The sequence below is a fragment of the Drosophila mauritiana genome, chromosome 2R (genome assembly GCF_004382145.1).
Source record: "Drosophila mauritiana strain mau12 chromosome 2R, ASM438214v1, whole genome shotgun sequence".
Classification (NCBI taxonomy): domain Eukaryota; kingdom Metazoa; phylum Arthropoda; class Insecta; order Diptera; family Drosophilidae; genus Drosophila; species Drosophila mauritiana.
Window position 1 is genome coordinate 542,098 of NC_046668.1, and position 20,724 is coordinate 562,821.

The following is a 20,724-nucleotide window of genomic DNA, read 5'->3' on the forward strand; positions in this document are numbered from 1 at the left end:
AATTGGTTATGTTTTTCAACAAAATCGAGTTTCATAAAATGTTTGTTTATTTGGTGTTTATGGTTAGTTTGTGTGCGTGCGGGTGATTTCACTCTCGATATACAACGCTCTTTTTTTTCCGCAAAAACGGTCTATCAAATATTGTTCAGCTTTTTCTCTGCTCATAATATCGTTATAGATTTAAGTGATGTGTTATAATAATAAAATAAATAAATAAAAACTTATTCACTCAAGTATGTCTCCTCAAGTGGTGGGATAGAGCGTCCGCTATGTAATTATACCCGTTGAAAAGGATATAACAGGTAGAAGGAAGCGTTTTCGACTATATAATCTTTATAAATTCTCGATCAGGATTAATAGCCGAGTCGATATGGCTATGTCCATCTGTCCGTCCGTTCGCCCGTCTGTCCGTATGAACGTTTCGATCTCGGATAGAAATATAGACGCTGCGAAAGTTTGTTGACCAATGTTCCCACGCCCACTCTAACGCCCTAAACTTCCCAAAAGTGCCACGCCCACATTTTAAAAAATTTTTTCGACATTTTTTCATAATTTGATTAGTCTTGTAAATTTTTATCGATTTGTTAAAAATCTTTGCCACGTCCACACTAAAGCCATAAAGCTGTCAAACCGGTCACGCCCATTCTTTCAACAATTTTTAAATGTTTTCTCATTTTATTCCCCAATACTCATCGATATCCCAGAAAACTGGGATATGAAATTTAGCGATTACATTCACACTAGCTGAGTATCGGGGAACTTGACTATAGTATTCTCTCTTGTTTTAAATGTATATTTCTTTATTTATCTGCCCAGGGGCAATTCATTAAATCGTTTCATGACATTGGCTTTTGAGTACACCTAGGATCTCGTTTTTGTGGTCGATTACTTTCACGGTGTTGATCATATTGGCTGTATTCTCGGAGGCCTTGGACCCCTTGCTGCTTGGGAATTTGTTTAAATTCCTTTTGATTGTAGGCCTTTTCTCACGAGGCGCACTCTTGACTTCCTGTCTGTTCGTTTAAAAGAGTGGGTCTTCCTTTACGGGAAGCCCTTTTTCGTGCCCCTGATCTTTCCAGTCCATGATTTTGGAATCCTGGGCTTTTGCGCAGGATTAGATCCTCTCTCCTCTCTGGGTTCTCTGGACTCTTGACGACAAAATCTCTCAAAGCTCTTAAGACGGTATTCTCCCGAGAATAGCACCTCCGGAGAATGACACTTCCCAAGAATAGCCCCCCGGAGAATGATTCTTCCCAAGAATAGCACCTCCCGAGAATGATTCGGTCCTCGGCCAGTAGTTTTAAAACTCTAACCGCCAGAAATGGGAACGGCAACAGGCGAAAATGAAGCAGTGGGTCGGTCTCGTTCTTGCGCCAAACAATGCGTTGAAGGTTAGTGTAATAAAAAATATTAGAAAACTGGGCTTTCCTCTATCTGAGCTGGTGTTTTTTTTTTAATTCTTTTATTAGACGTTTAACATTTATTAGAACAAAAGTAAACAGAATAACAATTTGAAGGGCAAATACAGAACCCCCCACGGTATGGCCCTGAAGCATTGCTTCGCGCGGACGATCAAGATTTGCTCAATCATGGACCCTTCTGGCTCACTCGGCTGAGCTCGGTTGTTACCGCTGCGGCGAAGCTTTTCACCGCTTGCTATTCCACCTCCTCCTGCAGCATGAATAGGACTAGATTATCCGCATTCAGTCTGCTGCCAAGTACGGTTTACAGGGATCTCCTTTCGCTTGCATATTTTTCGCACGAGAAGAGATTGTGCCCTGGGGTTTTACTCCGTCCACTTCCGCACCATGGGGAATCAACCGCCTCATCGTGTCCAAACCGCTGCAGATAGCTGCGAAAGGAACCGTGCCCACTGATCAGCTGCGTTAAATGGGACGTTATTTCGTTCTATCCACGGCTTGAGAATTAGAAACTGCTGCGTCCAGCGACCCTTTAGACCGTTGCCCCACCTGTGCTGCATGTCTCGAGAGTGCGCTGCCTTGCTTCTGCTCGTATTGACCTCTTGGCGCAGAAGGAGAGGCTTGTTTTCCTGCGCTAATAGGTCTAGAGGCGGTATTCCTGTGATCACCAATTCCACCTCTTTGGAAACTGTTCTGAATGCGCAGCAGATACGTAGTGCCGTCAATCTATGGGTTAAATGTTACCCGAAGGCCCTAAGCGTAGCTATTTATTTCAAGCGCTTTTGCCCACACCAGGTCGGCATATAGCATAGTAGCGCGGCCGGCGCTCGTCAGCAGCCGTCTACTCGCCTGTTTTGGGCCTCGGGTGTTCAACATTATGGTTGATAACGCCCGATTTACTCCTGCTGCTTTCAAACTAGAGTAGGCTAGGTGTTCTCGGAACGAAAGCCTGGTGTTTATCATGACTCCCAGGTACCTAATTGCCCTATTGAGCTGAGCCACTGTTCAATGGCCCTGATGTTTTTTTTTTTGCACGTTTCCTCAGTCTTACCGGGATGCTTGTCAACAACGAGCAAAGCCACGTCGTCCTCGAAGCCTACGATCTCGTCGTCATACATGGCGTCCCGTCATACATGGCGTTCCGTAGAAGCGGGCCAAAAACCGAGCCTTGCGGGACTCCACCGGTGATCTGATGCCTGAAGACTCCTGACGTCTCGCAGAGTAGGACCCGTTCCGAGAAGTAGCTGCGAATAATCCTGACTAGGTAGGCTGGCACCCCGAAGCTAATTAATGCTTCTAGGATCCGGTCCCACCTTGCTGTATCTGATCTGGTGTAAGCTGTTCTTTATGGCCCCGGTGTAGATAGTCGCCCAAAAAACCCTCGTACTGGACCCCTATTATGTTTTTTTTTTTTTTTTTTTGTATTCCTTTATTTAAACATTAATAACGGTCGCTGCTTATTTGGTAGCTGCCTCCCTTGTCCCCAGGTTTTTTAGAATTAGGGATTCGGCACTTATCCGCAACCGCCTCCAGCGCTAGCCGCTCGTGGTGAAAACGATGACATTCAAAGATGACGTGATAGGCATCCTATACAATTCCTTCGCCGCACTCCGGACAGCCGTCATCTCGAAGCGTTTAAGGTACCCCGAAAGCAGCAGTGTCTACTCAGCACTTAAAGTAAAGTAGAAGTCAATCTGGCCGTGCTTCCTGTTAACCCAGGGCTCCACTTTTGGGATCAGCCTGTGGGTCCATGGTCCTTTGGAAGAGTTGTCCCAAGCGTTTTGCCGGTTGTCTAGGCTACGCCTAGTGGCCTTTTTTGCCTCAGATTTTGCGTTATGGGGCGCTGTCCTTTGTGGGTGAAGCTCTTGGCTTCCCGCACTAGTTCTCCAAGGTAAACATGCCCAGCGATGACTATAGCAGCATCGTCCGATATTGTGCGAAAGGCAAAGGCTGTCCTCACCGCTCACAGCCGTGGAGATCGCGTCTAGCGTCGACTATCCCTTCCGGAATCCGTACTGGCTCGGAGGAAGTCCCCCCGCTGCCGCTATTGCTCAAGCCACGCCGCAATCGCCTTCTCAAAGACCTTGTCAATCGTGTTCAGCAGACAAATGGGTCTGTACGAATATGGTTCTACCGGGGGCTTGCCTGGCTTGTCCGGGGTTAGGAGTTTCTATCCTTTGGGAAACTTTCCCTCGCTTGTATGAGTGTATTGACAACAGCTTGGTTGCCTTGTTTGGGATCCGATCAGGAACTGGTACCTTGGCTTTAAGGTTCCTCGCAACCGCCAGGACATCGGGCTCCGTGACCGGCCGCAATTCGTCTCCACTTGACACGTCCCCCTTCACCAAGTTGTAGACAGCATTCGCGCTTGCTGGCTCTAATCGCCTTCTTGAATGCCCTTTTCACGACCTTATACTCCTCGTGACCTGGCGAGAGGTGCCACGAGACGAGTGTCCTAGCGCGTAGGCAGATGATGCTCTATACGGCAATCTCGTCCCTCCACCAGAAAACGGCGGTGTGGTGCCTTCGGTACGTCTTCCTCGTCACATTCCTCGGTCAGGAACGTTCAGCGTAGCGAATGCTTTATGGATTGATGCCTCTAGGAGTTGTGTGTGGTGAGCCTCACTCCAGTGCCCACACGTTGAAGTCCCCTCCGACTACGACGTTACTGCGTCCTCGTATATTGCAGCTGGTCGTCCATGACGCTGTTGAGCGCATTAAGGCAGAGGCTTGGTTCCAGGTAGCAGCTATAGATCCAGATCCTGCCTTTTCACAGACAAATCTGCCATTACTTAGACTACCTTCGTTGCGACCTCCCCGCATACACATATGGGTGCTTTGCCTTTTCGGTCTGAAACCCACTTGCCACAAGGGTTAACCCTGTACCTCGCGCTAAGAAGAGCCACCTCTGCCTTTAGATTGCAGACGGTCTAGGTGAGCAGCTCCTGCACCACCCCGAAATGATTCATGTAAATTTAATTAGTTGCATGAAGACGGTTTCTGCGAGTACCCGCATTCCGAGGGGCATTATTTGCCACCTGCTTTATGCTTCGTGTTCTTTTTGTCGAAAGCGACGAAAACAAAGCAACTGGGCTTCTTGGAGCACCCTGAAGTCTTGTGTACCGAATATTTGCACCTAACACTCCTGCCTGTTGGGCTCTTGCATTCACTTGCAATGCAGCCCATCTCTAGGCAGCTATAGCATCGTGGCGGGACACTCATCTCGCGGATCCGGCACAGAGAATTTAATGCCGCTGGGTTTTGAGACTGTCTCCCCTTTGGGGACGGGCAGGCTAAATACGGCTGTTTGGTGCCCAGCGAAGCTTCGCCGAATGCTCGTACCTTCACCTTGTGTGTAGCGATAGCCGCGGAAAGCTCCTGCGTCTTCACCAGCGCGGATTCGACGACTGACACCTTGAAGTCCTTTATAATGGCGCGGACCTCGGCAATGCTGGCCATCGTCATAAATGACCGAGCCAGAATGTCAAATTCCACTTGATGAGTAACCGCTGAAACAGGGTGAGCATCACAAGCGGGTTCGAACCTTCAACTTCCCCCAACCAAAAATTGTCTTGAGAGCAATAGGAAAGTTGTAGTAGGCTAGAGGTACATAAGTGTAGTATAGCAACATAGTATATAAACATTAAGTGTATAAACATTAAGTCATGGTTCGCTTTCGGGTGGCATTCTCTCTGTTTCGCAACATCGGCTCTGTAGCAACAAGCATAGATGCAGATCGCTAACGGAGAGGGAGTCAGTCGAATGCTAAAGCTGGAAATGAAAAGTACCGAATAAACTGAAGAGGCTAAATCCTGTGTTCCTGTGTTATTTAAATTAGAGGGCTTATTATACCCCTACAATATCAGAAGTGGGCCGATCACGAGCCAAAGAAAAAAAATGAATATAAGCAATGCATCGACGGAGCAGTTAAAAAGGTGGTTAAGTGAAATAAAAGAACCGACCACGGGAACAAAAAGAGAATTGATTTTGCGTTTGAATAATTTAACAAACGAAAAGCGAAATCAATTGAAATTATTATTAAAAAGCGAGGAAGAAGATTTCTACGGAAGAAGCAATAATAATGTTCAAAAAGGAAAAAGAAATAACGCAAAAGACGGAGAGCATAAAGACGACGAAAGTGACGGCGAAGCTGGAGATAGCAACGAAGACGGCGATGAGAAGAACACTGTGCGCAGCAACAAAAGTAACGGCGAACATGACGACAGAAGTGCGGTACGCAGTTACAAGAACAACAGTGCAGACGGCGCCCGCAACAAAAACAGAGGCGACGGGAATAGCGACGAAAACGAAGTTGGCGGCAGCGAAGACGGCGACAAAGATGGCAGCGGTGAGAACAGCAACAAAGAATTTGGCGAGAATAAACGAAATACAGTGGGACAAGCTGTGCAAAATATGGATTTATTATTGCGTATGGCAACCGATGCAGTAAATGAATTTTCGGGAGATACATGTGCACGCAAATGGATTTTACAGGTGAAAAATATAGCCAGCGTTTATGGAATACATGAACCGTATATAAAGATTTTGATCGTCAGTAAGATAAAAGGAAAAGCATGCATGTGGTTACATGCAGATCCAGAACGTGTATTGCTACCAACTGAGCAGTTGTCGGCTGAGCTTATATCAATGTTTGGTGAGAGGAAGTCGAAGTTAGAAGCAAGGCGAAAATTTGAGGAACGAAAATGGACAGCGGGCGAAAGCTTTGTTGCTTATGCAGACGATAAGGTGATGCTTGCACATGGAATAAAAATGGATGATGAAGAATTGGTGGCGCTCCTCATTGAAGGTATTCCGAATCAAATGCTACGTAACCAAGCCCGTATCCAATGCTTTGAAGATATTCAGCACATAAAGCGGGCATTTGCGGAAGTGAAACTACCGAAAATGGATGAAGCAGACAAGAAGGTGGCATCGGTGAACAATAATAACAGCACACTCTTGCGTTGTTTCAATTGCAATTCGAAGGGACACTGGGCCAAAGAGTGCAGGAAGCCAAAGCGCGAAAAAGGGTCATGCTATGCCTGTGGTGAGATGGGGCACTTTGCAGCAAAGTGCCTGAAAAACAAGAATGGGGATGAAAACAATTACGTAAGATATTTTGAAATTAATTTTATGAACAATTCTAAATCAAAACTTATTACAGCATGCCTCATAGACACGGGAAGCCCCATTTCGTTCATCAAAATTAGTAAAGTACCTAAAGATGTTATTGAAGTACCAGTTTTAAGTTCATTTTACGGATTAATCAAAAGTTCCTTGAAAACATATGGAAAAATATTGTGTTACGTTATGAAAAATTTGAATAAAATACACTTTAATCTAATAATAGTGGCAAACGAGTCTATGAGTCATGATGTAGTATTGGGAAGAGACTTTATGGAAGCATGCAACTTATGCTTGAATCTGGACACCTTGAAAATGATTACAGTGGATAAAATTGGAAGTCGATGTAACAAGAAAAGGGATAAAATGCTAGAAGAAACAAATATGTACAACAATAGTAAAACAGTTAGCGATAGTGTTAGTCAAGGTAGTAGTAAAAGTCAAATGATTAGTGACAAGGTTAAAAATAAATTAGAGAAAGCTGTCAATGCTGAAATAAGCACAGCGGAGAGGGAAATGCTTGAAATTAATGTAATAGATGACTCAATTGATTACAAAATAGGTGATCATGTGGATCATAATATGAAATGTCAATTTATTGAGTTGGTAGAAAACTGTTATGTTAATAAAGAAAGACCGAATGAACCGGAGATTCGGTGTGAAATACAATTAAGATTAAATGACCCGAAACCGTTTAGTTGTTTTCCTAGAAGATTAGCATATACTGATAAAGAAAAGCTGCAGATTATCTTAGATGAGTATCTAAAAAACGGAATTATTAAACCGAGTGATTCAGAGTATGCATCTCCGATAGTGTTAGTGAAAAAGAAAACAGGAGACCTAAGATTATGTGTTGATTACAGAAAACTTAACAAAACAATGGTCAAAGATAATTATCCTTTACCATTGATTGATGATTTGTTGGATAGATTAGTAAATAAAACGATATTCTCGAAGTTAGATCTTAAACATGGCTACTTTCATGTTTTTGTTAATAAGGAATCGATGAAATATAAAATCTTTTATGACGCCCTTAGGACAGTTTGAATTTTTAAAGATGCCAATGGGGCTGAAAAATGCACCGGCGGTCTTTCAGAGATTTATTAATAGAATTTTTGAGGATATGATAAGGCAGGATAAAGTTATTATATATATGGATGACATTATGATAGCTAGCAAAGGAATTAAGGAACATATGGAAGTACTTAGAGAAGTTTTTGACAGGTTGACGAGGAACAAATTAGAGCTGAGAATGGATAAATGTGAGTTTCTGCAATCGAGTGTACAATATTTAGGATTTTTAATAACAAGTAAGGGAATACAGGCCAATGACAAGGGAATAGAAGCAATTAGAGATTTTCCAGTACCAGATAAGGTGCATGATGTCAGAAGCTTTTTAGGATTGTGTTCATATTTTAGAAGATTCATTAAGGGTTTTTCAACGATAGCAAAACCTTTATATGACTTATTGAAGAAAGACAAAGAATTTTCGTTTGAAGAAAAAGAGTTAGAATGTTTTGAGACACTTAAGAAAAAGTTAGTGGAAGCTCCAGTGTTAGGGTTATATTGTAATCAGAGAACTGCAGCCCGCCACTCGCACTCTACGTCCACCCGATAAACACTCGGTACTCTAGGCACCCCGTGTTTTTTGACACCCTACTTGCGGCAACACAAAATACTCGAGTGTTTTACCAACGTGGTGTTATTGTTACGAGTAAAAAAACCACCCGAGGCCTGCTGCGCAATAACCATTTGGGTGAGTGGACGCACAGTCAACGATCGGCCGCACGTCATTTTTTGTATGCGGGCTGCAGTTCTCTGGTCATTTTTTGTACGCCTAAAATTTGTATGGGAGGAAGCGTGACGGGTATAAGAAATGAAGGGTAAAAGGGAATACCCAAGAAAATTTTTGTGCTCATGTCTTTGCTCTTTGATGGACTCAATGGGTGCCACCCGTTTCGAACGGGCTTATTAATTTTTCAAACGTCGCTAGCTGAATACTCTAATGATAAATATTCTTACATAAAGTCTTTTTTGAAATGAATTTTGTGACATTATGTACATAGATTCGGCTATTAGCATTATTACTATTACTATTATTTTTACTATAATCTATATTTAAATAATAATAACGTTAATAATATATAATAATATTTAATAAAATATATATAATATATAATAATATATATATATAATAATTAAATTACATATATATATATATATATTAATAATATATAATATAATAAAATATAATAAAATATATAATTATAATAATATATAATAATAAGATGAAGGGCATATTTTACAAAGTATTCGACAAAGTCTAGAGCCACGCCGAAAGTATAGTGTGTAAACGTATGGAGTGTAAAACGTATGGAGTTACGCATCTTGTCTGTGACTCGACTACCTACGAGACCACTCGAGTATTTTTGGAAACACCCGAGTATTTTTGGAAACACCCATGTGTTTAACGGTAAACCCATAAGTGTTTTTCTCACTCATCCCTTTTTAGGCAGTGTGTGATCGGCACCCGCGACGCAGAGCACCGTATTGATTCGGGTGCGCGCACAACGGGGTGTCTTGTCTGCATGTTCAGATTTATACTGTGTGTTTGTAAGTACCCGCGATGTGCGTGGCGGGTAGCACCCGCACACAAAATTGTAGGGTGTGAGTCGAGTGGTAAAAAAGTGCCACCCTTGCAGTTCTCTGATTGTAATAAGGATGAAATAGAGTTACATACAGATGCAAGTGCACAAGGCTTTGGTGCAGTGTTATTGCAAAAAAAAAGAGGATATGAAATGGCACCCTATATTTTATTACTCGAAAGCCAAAACAAAGGATGAGGCCAAATATCATAGTTTTGAACTTGAAACATTGGCCATCCTGTATGCATTAAGAAGATTTAGATTCTATGTACAGGGAAAGAGATTTAAAATTGTTACGGATTGCAACGCATTAACTCTAACGTTAAATAGAGTAGAATTAAATCCTAGGATTGCAAGGTGGGCATTAGAACTATTAGAGTACGATTTTGAGTTAGTTCATAAAGCAGGAAAGCATGTGGATGCATTGAGCAGAAATACGAACATATTAGTGATAGAAACTAATAGTTTTGAAGATAATTTAATTATTTGTCAAGCAAAAGATGAAAAGTTGAAAGATATTAGGAAAAAGTTAGAGAAAACGGAAGATAAAATTTTTGAAATGAGAAATGGTGTACTTTATAGGAAGGCAAATGGTGGAAGATTGTTGTTTTGTGTACCAGAAGAAATGGAAGAAAAATTTTTATATAAATATCACAATGAATTAGGTCACTTAGGGAGAGATAAGGTTATCGATGCTATTGTTAAGACTTATTGGTTTTCGAATATGAAAGAAAAAGTTGTTAGGCATATAGGAAATTGTTTGAGATATGTGGCATTTTCACCGAAGTCGGGAAAAGAAGAAGGAATGCTGCATAGCATCCCAAAAGGAAACGTGCCGTTTGAGATAATACATATCGATCATTATGGACCGGTAGATAACGGTAGAATAAAGAAACATCTGTTTGTAATAATAGATGGATTCACAAAATATGTTAGGTTATACGCAACAAAAACAACGAACACAAAGGAAGTAATTCTAGCTTTAAAGGATTATTTTAGATCATATAGCAGGCCGAAAGTTATAGTATCAGATAGGGGGACCTGTTTTACATCCGAAGATTTTGCAAAATGTATGGAAGAGTATAATATTAAACACATAAAGATAGCGACAGGTTCACCCCAGGCCAATGGACAGGTAGAAAGAGTCAATAGAATAGTAGGGCCTATGATAGCTAAATTAACAGACATTGAAAAGGGATTGCATTGGGATGCAGTTATTGAAGACGTAGAATTTTCTCTGAATAATACCAAACAAAGAAGTGTAGCGGAATCTCCCAGCAAGATGTTGTTTGGAATTGAACAAAAGGGAAAAGTTGTTGATGAATTAAGACAAAAATTAGAAGAGTTAGATAATGTTAGTGAAATTAGAGACCTGAAAGAAATTAGAAGAAAAGGATCGGAATCGCAATTAAAAGCACAGAGGTATAATGAAAAAAGATATAATAATAAGAAAAAAGAAAGTACGCAGTACAAAGTAGGAGATTACATTATGGTTAAGAATTTCGATAGTACAGGAGGAGTTGCTAGAAAGCTAATACCTAAACATAAGGGTCCATATGTAATAGAGAAGGTATTGAAAAATGATAGGTTTTTAATTAAAGATGTTGAAGGTTTTCAATTGGCGCGCAATCCATATCAAGGTGTCTGGAGTAGTCAAAATATTAAAATATTAAACATTGGATAGGGAGTAGAAAGTAAATTTGTATAATTAAAGATAAGAAAAGTAAAAAAATAGCGACTAAGAACAATGTAATAAGTATAAGTTCAAAATTTCGACAATATCAGGTGATCTTAAATGTCAGGATGGTCGAATTGTAGTAGGCTAGAGGTACATGTATAGAGTGTAGTATAGCAACATAGTATATAAACATTAAGTGTATAAACATTAAGTCATGGTTCGCTTTCGGGTGGCATTCTCTCTGTTTCGCAACATCGGCTCTGTAGCAACAAGCATAGATGCAGATCGCTAACGGAGAGGGAGTCAGTCGAATGCTAAAGCTGGAAATGAAAAGTACCGAATAAACTGAAGAGGCTAAATCCTGTGTTCCTGTGTTATTTAAATTAGAGGGCTTATTATACCCCTACAAAGTCCTCTGGGTTTATATGAAAATTTACCTCCTGAATTTGAAAGGCAGTAGCAGCTATATGCCTTAAACATAATTAGCCCTTTTCTTGGATGCGTTGAGCCATGAACCAGCGTGCAATGCTTACGATACCATATACGTGGGACTGCGGCATTTAAAACAGAGCTTCTTTAATTTTCAAAATTCAAGCCGGGGGGCAAGATCCAGTTCGCTAAATCGTGGAAAGTACAAGGAAAGCTCGCAGTGTACGTATGAAACGATACATGTGACAATGAGTGGATATTATGCGATAATCAACGCAAAGAAATTAACGAATTTTTCAAGGTAGATGAAGAGTGGAAAAACAGGGTATCTTGCTCCCATGAAACCATATTCGCAGCGATAGTTCCAAATTATAGATTTTGTGGGGCCTCGCTGCCGCTAATAGTTCCTAAATTCATTGCTTATATGCTGCCACATTAGCTTTCACTTTATAATTAAGTTGCGTATCATCTCGATTAAACAACAAATAAACCTTCAATATCGTTGTGCACTAAATCGCTTTTATATAACTCCGAAAGTAGCAAATAAAAAATTCTATTAACTGACGCCTAATTGGTTGCCCAAATAAAAAAATATTTTCTTTTCCAATAAACATCGATGAGAATAAATATTTTGACAACGCCCTCTCACGCTCTCAAATTATGATACCATGTTCAATAATGGTAGAGACATTACCTTGGCGGTAAGGCCAGCAATTCCTAAATTTAGTATTCGTTTACATGCCAACTTTGGAGTTAAGCTCTGCGGCACCTGAGCAATATCTTTCGTTATCTAAGCTGTCCTCTCTCGCTATCGTTCTAGTACTCTCGCACCTACACCTTTGGCTTACCGTTCTTCTGCTCGCTTTGCAATTAATTCAATTCTAGTCCCTGATGCGTATACGCATCGATGCAGAATCTTGTATGCTGAAATCAATAATCAAAAACCGTTTGAAATCGCCACATAAAAATCTTTTCATTGCTCAAAAATAGCTAATTAAATGCTTATTAGTTCAACACTTGGTGACTCCGACCTGATTTATGCATAAACAATGTACATGCAAAGCTGATTAATTAATTCGCCGTTTTGCTGTATGTAATATTCAGACAAAATTAAAGGCAGTGAACATTAGAAGTAAACCCGTTGGCTACGCTTTCATAGCCAATCAACGGAAGCTTCCGTTAATTCGGCTTTGCGCATATCTTCGTGCTTGAACCGAATTTCAAATCGCTGTCTTTGCCGTTTCGTTGTTGTCTCCATTGGCTGCTGTCTCCATTCTGGAAACGTTATCGCTGATGCAAACAGGGTGACATTATTAAAGCGCAAGGCAACTGCAATATATTAAATAGTGGAACGACTAGCGGATTCTTTGTCAATGCAGAACGTTAGCTTCGTTTGACCATTCTGTTCTTCTTAAGAGGTTGGGGCTGATGAGCGAACTTGAAAAACTTGATTTAGATGAAATTGAAACTAATTTGAGTGATAAATTTGTTAATCTTCTTTTAACGCTTTAGTCCTCAGTTCGGGGGGAGATTTTAAAGTGCGCCGCGCAACAAATGCCTTTACTGACGCCATTTGTCCGTGTGATTGTGGACTTTAGCTGCGTTCACTCCGAAATAACGCACCATCGCTGCCCCCTCTTGAGCTTGCAACTGGCTTTGCTAACTGGCTGAACTTTTTTCATGTTTACGGCGATAATAGATAGCCCTCCTGACCTCACCAACATAAAAAAGCTGCAGCATCTACGACAGACATGATGTGGGACACTGCGCTGGAAACCATTCCCTCACTGGAAATTTCCGATGGCAACTATGCTGACGTTTAGTTCTCCAGGCGCATGCCCCTGAGATTATGGCGCCACAAGTAGGACCCGGTGAAATGGTTAAACCACCTTACGCAATGCCACCGCCACCTTTAAGGTGTTGTGGGTCAACAAGTGGCCAGGGACCACTCAGCGACTCTCAAAAGCTACCGCCGATCCCGGATAGGAAATGCAGCAACAGCCTTGCAGCAGTAGCCTCCCTCGCTTCAACACCCTTATTCCAATCAGGACCCGCAGCACCAATCAAACAGCCCCCGGTGGATACGGTCCTGTAAGAATGCCCGGAGGTGGAGCGCTGCTGGTAAAGTCAGAGTGGAACCCACCACGCCTCTCTTGTACAGAAGAAAGCGGCATACGAAGTCGGACGTGCCCTGTGGATCAAGTTTATCTCCCAGCGATCTGATCTGCTGCATATGCTACCCCTCAAGACTTCTGTTGAAAGACACGCATTCAACGGATGGAGTATGTCAGGTCACGCAGCCGCTAGCAATACCTTACTTTATACTTTGTAAATATGCCATCTTTGGAGATAGATAAACTCTGCCGCACCTCAGCTGTGCAGCAATATCTTTCCTTATCTAAGCTCCCCCCTCTCGCTCTCTTTCTAGTACTCTCGCGCCTACACCTTTGGCTTAGCATTCTGCTGTTCGCTCTGCAATTAAGTCGCGCTGTATCATTCGCTGTAGTTATCTTGTACATATCTCATCGACGCAGAATCTCGTTCGCTAAAACCAATAAAAACATTTAAATCGCTAAATAAATCTCGTATTTTTAATGCTTTAAAATCGCTAATAAAGAAGTTTATTAGCTCAACGTAGGGAAACAACAAACATTGTTCGATTTTTTTTACTTTAGAAAAAGATTATCGATTTTAGATTGTCAAACATTGTCGATTTTATATTGTTTTAAATTACGTTTATAATTTTCATATATGTCGGAAGTTAAGACTTTTTTTTTTTGTTTCAGAAATGCCTGCGGTGCTTTACGTAATTTATCTTACGGAAGACAAAATGATGAAAACAAACGTGGAATAAAGAACGCTGGTGGAATAGCAGCTTTGGTACATCTTTTATGTCGGTCACAAGAAACAGAAGTAAAAGAATTGGTGACTGGCGTTTTGTGGAATATGTCTTCCTGTGAAGACTTGAAACGGTCAATTATTGATGAAGCGCTCATTGCTGTAGTTTGTAGCGTTATTAAGCCACATTCTGGTTGGGATGCAGTTTGTTGTGGAGAAACATGCTTTTCTACAGTATTTCGAAATGCTTCTGGAGTTTTACGAAATGTCAGTTCAGCTGGAGAACATGCAAGAGGATGTCTTCGAAATTGTGAGCACTTAGTTGAATGCCTTCTTTATGTTGTGCGAACATCAATTGAGAAAAATAATATTGGAAATAAAACTGTAGAAAATTGCGTATGTATACTTCGGAATCTTTCATACCGATGTCAAGAAGTTGATGATCCCAATTACGACAAACATCCCTTTATAACACCAGAAAAAGTTATTCCATCATCATCTAAAGGTAAATAAATAAAAAAAGTTTATTTTTGTTTATATTTCCCGCCTGTTACTCATGTATGAATCGAATTTGCGAAAAATATAGATACTTCATGTCAATAATGAAAAACAATAGAGAATGCTATAGTCAAGTTCCCCGATTAGTAGTTACTCAGCTAGTGGAAGTGAGAACACAAAATTTTATATTTCAGGAGATATTGGAGAATATAATGACAAAAAACGGGCGGCTTGTGGGCGTTAGAGTGACAAAAAGTTTTTTTTATGAAATCAATAGAAACTTACAAGACTAATAAAAATATTTAAAAAAATATCTTATCTTTTTGCTTGGTTAAGTCAGAAATGGCAGCGCAGTAAAGGAGATATTTGTCTCCATATAAGTATTTATAGTCCTAATCTGTATCAACGTCCGAGTACAACGTCCGCAAGCCGGACTAAGCTGTCACGTCCGCAATGGTGGAAAAGTATTCTCGTTAATCGTAGAGTAAAACAGTATCCAAGATTGGTTGAAACGTATGAAGGAAATGTAAAATCGATGAAAATATGAAAAAATATCAAAACATTTTGCAAAAATTTTGGGCTTGGCAGTTTTAGGCAGTTTGTGGGCGTGGCAACATGTGTCAAAAAACTTGCGCTTGCTTGTCTCTAGAATCTGTATTCTTAATCTTAACCTTCTAGCTTTTATAGTTCCTGAAAACTCGACGTTCAAATGGACGGACAGACATACGGAAAGGGCAGTTGATCCTGATCAATAATATATGATCAATATAATATATGTTTTGATGTCCGAAACGATTCCTTCTACCTGTTACATACAAAGAAACTACTGTACTCTTTTGTTTTACGAGTAACGGGTATAACCATCTTTCGTCCCAAAAACTGAAACCTTTCCATGTTTAACCTTTCAATCTTTAAGTGCTTGTCGCTTTTACCTATAAGAAAAATGGTGAATGGTTGACAAATAAAAAATGTACAATTACAAAATAAAAAATGATACAATTTTAAAATTGTACTCCTTACATAAAATTATTGAAATATTATATTATTATATATTATTATTATATTATATTATTATATATTATTATTATATTATATTATTATTATATTATATATATTATTATTATATTATATTATATTATTAAATATAATATTATTGAAATATAAATATTTCCTATTTATTTTTAGGAGAAAATTTGGGCTGTTTTGGAACAAATAAAAAAAAAAAAGAAGCTAATAATTCCGATGCTCTCAACGAATACAACATTTCCGCTGACTATTCTAAAAGTTCTGTAACATATAACAAGTTAAACAAGGGATATGAACAATTATGGCAACCTGAAGTAGTTCAATACTATTTGTCATTATTGCAAAGTTGTTCTAATCCAGAAACACTTGAAGCCGCTGCTGGAGCTATTCAAAATTTGTCTGCATGCTATTGGCAACCCAGTATTGATATTCGCGCAACAGTGCGTAAAGAGAAAGGTCTACCGATACTTGTTGAGCTTCTTAGGATGGAAGTGGATCGCGTAGTTTGTGCAGTCGCCACAGCACTCCGCAATTTAGCTATAGATCAACGCAACAAAGAACTAATTGGAAAGTACGCAATGCGCGACTTAGTTCAGAAACTTCCATCTGGAAATGTACAACATGACCAAAATACATCAGATGATACAATCACAGCTGTATTAGCAACAATTAATGAGGTTATAAAAAAAAATCCAGAGTTTTCCCGTTCCCTATTGGATTCGGGTGGGATAGATAGACTTATGAACATAACAAAACGGAAAGAAAAATATACCTCTTGTGTGTTGAAATTTGCAAGTCAAGTTTTATACACCATGTGGCAACATAATGAATTGCGAGACGTTTATAAAAAAAATGGATGGAAAGAGCAAGATTTTGTTAGTAAACATTTTACTGCACATAATACTCCACCAAGTTCACCGAATAACGTAAACAATACACTTAATAGACCGATGGCTTCACAGGGACGTACTCGCTATGAGGACAGAACCATTCAACGCGGAACAAGCACATTATATGGTGCTAACGATTCCAGTGGTGCCGTTATGTCTAATGAATCTGCAATGCTTTCCGAAATGGTTAGAAAACAACTATAAAATTGGTTGTTTTTTTATTATTAAAGTATTTAAAAATATATAAATGAATTCAAAGTTTAAATAATATTAACTTATATTCCAATAGCAAAATTGGTTTTGCTAAATTTACTCAACTTAATTGTAAAATATCATATTAAAAAAATATTTAGAGCACTAATCACATAATTTAATAAATAAAATAAGAATATCCCAGTTTTAATAATACAAATGGTTTTATTAAAATTTCAAATAGCAAAACAAATTAAAAAAACTTCGTAGATTTAATCGGCCATTTAAAATAAACACATTAAAATTGTGTACTTGTATTCTGCCCCTCACCTTTTTTAATTTTAGCAAGTAAATTTTAAAATCTATTGTAAAAGTAGTGCCAAATATAAATTATTGTATTGATCATATTTGCTTCCTGAGGTATATACATATTTTAATGTTTGAAATTTTTTATAAAACTTTATGGTACTTGGCTTTAATTCGTAATGCTAATCCGTACGCTTCCTCGGATGCATTCACGAATGTGTGCCTTTTTTGTTTTAGTTTTTGATATGAGCCTATGAAAATGTATTGCATTTAAAGTTTGCAGATCAGCGCTGTAGCTCAAACAGTCGATCCCACCCACATACTACTACGGGGTAAAATGCCCGTATAGATCAAATATCTGGGCGGATTTGACGTTTTAATTTTCTGGGATGGACGGTCCCAACTTATAACTGATCCTTTTGTGTCATCCAGACAAATCTAAGGTCGGAACACTGTCACTATTAGTTGACTTGTTTGACTATTTCTGTATCGAGAATTTCCGTGAGCAATTTTTTTTGCATCATTTCCGCACCAGAGACCAAAAGATGGTTTTTTCTTTTTCCCCGATAAAAATGGTGATCGACGTACGTATTTCGATACATTTTCAATGTGATCATGTATTTGTTCGTTCGGATGCGGAGCATGATTGCAAACAGTTAATTTTGGACAGTGGAATTGGCATGCAACATGTCGTTTTATGATTTGTTGTAATGCACAGAATGAAGTTGGATGAATAGTTTTCAAAACGAATTGGCCTTGAAACCACTGGTTGGTTTCATGTGTCCGAATCTTCGATATTCAACCGTAAAGTCCTCGTATCCTTTCCAGTTTTCCGGTGAAGTTCTCCATTTTAGTGAAGGAAACATATTATTCGGGTCACTCAGCCAGCAAGACCTAAATTCATTTGTTCTCTCGCGCTGGTATTCTCGCTTAGCGTTCAGGTTTTCGTTCTGTAATTAAGTCGTCATTCGCTTTCGTTACTTGTACATATAACATCGATGCAGAATCTCACTCACTAAAATCAATAAAAACATATCGTTTGAAATCGCTACATAACCTCGCTTTTTAATTGCTTTAAAATAGCTAAAAAAAAAGCGTGTAACGTCAACAATGTCTTTAGCAGTTTAGTTGCCATTGGTTTTACCAAAATGTTTATCCAATACACACAATATGCCTTAAGGGGTTTGTTATCATTATCCTATCTTTGAATAGTGTATGACTTTCGGATCCCTCGCTTTCGAATCATAAAGTATATCACCAATAAAGTATATCGTTCGAAATCTCTATACAAAAACATTGTCCCTGATTGCTTAAAATAGCTAACAAAAAATCTTATTAGATCAACATTAGGTGACCACGACGTGATACAAAGCTTTTTAAGCTTTAACTTTAAATAATTCACGGTTGTTGCTGTATGCGTTTTTGTGTCATTTTGTGTCTGCAATATTAAGGCAAAGTTAAAGGCAGTGACCATTGGAAGTAACTCCGTTGGTTACGCAAGATTAAATATACATAAAGAATATTTGTGCGCGTACATAGCCAAGTATAGGAAGCTGCCGCTAATTCTTCTTTGCACTCATCTTCCCGCTTGAACTGAATTTCAAGTCGCTGTTTCTGCCGTTTTGTTGTTGTTGCTGTTGCCATGGCTGCTGAAAATTTAGGATGACATTTTAATGGCGTCTGCAAATAATAATCGAGTGGAAAGATTAGCGGATTGTTTGTCAAGTTCTGCGTTTATTTTGTGTAATGAGTTTGATCTTCTTGTGAAGTTGGAGCTGATCGTTGAGCCCAAACAAACATTTAGAACAATTTTTAACGAGCTCCAAGAACTTGATTTGAATGAAATCGAAAGTGATTTGGCTGAGAGATTTGAGGACATTCTCGTAACGTTTATATCCTCTATTCGGGAGGAGATCTTAAAGAGCGTCTCGCAACTGAACTCCCACAAATATTTTTCTCCGTGTGATTGAGGCCATCAGCAGCGTTCACTCTGGCATATGGCACCGACGCTGCCCCTCTTGAGCTTGGAAGAATTCGCTGGAGGGCTATGCTAACTGGATGGACTTATATTCTATATTTAGGTCGCCATCCTGACAAACATGGAAAAGTTGCAGCATCAACTTGGAAACCAGTCGCTCACGGAAATATCAGATGGCAACTATGCTTTGGATTTTGGATTTTGGAGCATTTGGAGATTTGTTACAAAGCAGATTTGCTAATCGTAGTTTATTTTTCCAGGCATTACTGAGAGGCACATTACTTTAATTCTGTGGCTAATGGCAGTGCGGAGTGCTTAAGTGAACTGTCGGATTAGCGTTTCTGGAGCAGCGATGCAGGACGCTGGATAACATGGAGTTCGTTTTGGCAAGCTTTGCGCCATGCAGTCAGGTGGGATGTACACCTGAGTTGCGTAAGTCCGCCCTTCTGGCCATAAGCCTCATGCCTTCTGTAAGGATTTTGGGAACTCAATTGATAACTGCCAAAGTTTTAAAAACCTGAAGCCAGCAAGTCGATTGCAAGAAGCGAAGAGACTGGCTCATTGTTGAAATTTCCCTAAGACTGGACACCAAGTGGGGCAGTGCAACTCCAGCAACTTCCTACTTCATCTGGAAAATTTGTCCTTGCCTGCACCACATGAAAGATCTGAGATTGACTCTGACTCGCATCATGCCGATGAAGCCTCTGCATTGCCTAGAACGTGTGCTGCTTAATGTTGCAGCAACAGCCCTTGCATCAGGCTCCCCCTCATTAAAACCCGCATCCCCATCAGCATTCCCACCAGATGCAGCCCCGGTGAGTACGCTCCTCCAGGGATGCCCGGAGGTGGAGCGAATTTGGTGAGTAAGGAGCTAATCCTTTCGCATGACAGCGTGGAATTCAGCGTGGGGGTATGTCGGGTCATTTCGAACTTGTTTTACGTGGCGAGTTTCACATTGAAGGGATTACAACCACGACAACCTATACACCTAAAGTGAGCATAGATGCATGTGTCTGGATAAGCCAGACAAGCGTATCTGACTAGAAGCTATAGCTATGTACATTTCGACCAGGGGGCCTACCTTAATGATCAGTCTGGGATAGCTCCTCAACCCGTGGTGTCGAAAAAAGAGGCTCTGTTGGCCTCCTCCTTTTGCTCCGACAAACATGGTTAGAGAATCCTACTGCCGTATTAGTCGCCTCATACAGCAAGGAACAGCAGACTGTGGTAGTATTCTCGCTAGCCAACCACACGGCGAAGAAGTTTGGCTAAACGCTCCTCTTCCTACGCAACTGAAAAAATTGCACTTGAGCACTTGTGCACAGTCACCCCAATCAGTGATCAACCCGCTATTCACGAGGAGGCACCCAATCTCCGTGCCTCGGCAAATCTTGTAGACGCGCCTCCATTTGTCATCGTCATGATCTCCCACGAAGCTTTTCCAGTCACCCATATTCGCCCCCATAATGAGCTTATTGTAGTTGGCTGAGGCACGCCTCAGCTCGTCCACTAAGAGCTCTGCAGAAGCACCGTCATCACGACTCCTTCCATCTTGGAGTAGTCTCTGGACTTCTCGCCTCGCAGCGCAGATGTCGGCATTCCACCAACGTGATATCCTGCTGGGCGAAACGATTTTCTTCCCAGCGCAATATCGCACACACGTGTACTTACTCTACTGCGCAGGTTCGAAACTTGCTGG

General features: G+C 40.2%; 1 protein-coding gene across 1 annotated transcript in view; it reads left to right on the forward strand.

The window, feature by feature from the left end:
* Window positions 1-14,648, forward strand: part of LOC117138439 (armadillo repeat protein deleted in velo-cardio-facial syndrome homolog) — a 32,195-nt gene extending 17,547 nt beyond the window's left edge. The window contains exon 3 of the mRNA XM_033300549.1: window positions 14,084-14,648. Coding sequence (XP_033156440.1) covers window positions 14,084-14,648 — 565 coding nt within the window. The remainder of the gene's footprint in view (window positions 1-14,083) is intronic.
* The last annotated feature ends 6,076 nt before the right edge of the window (window positions 14,649-20,724 follow it).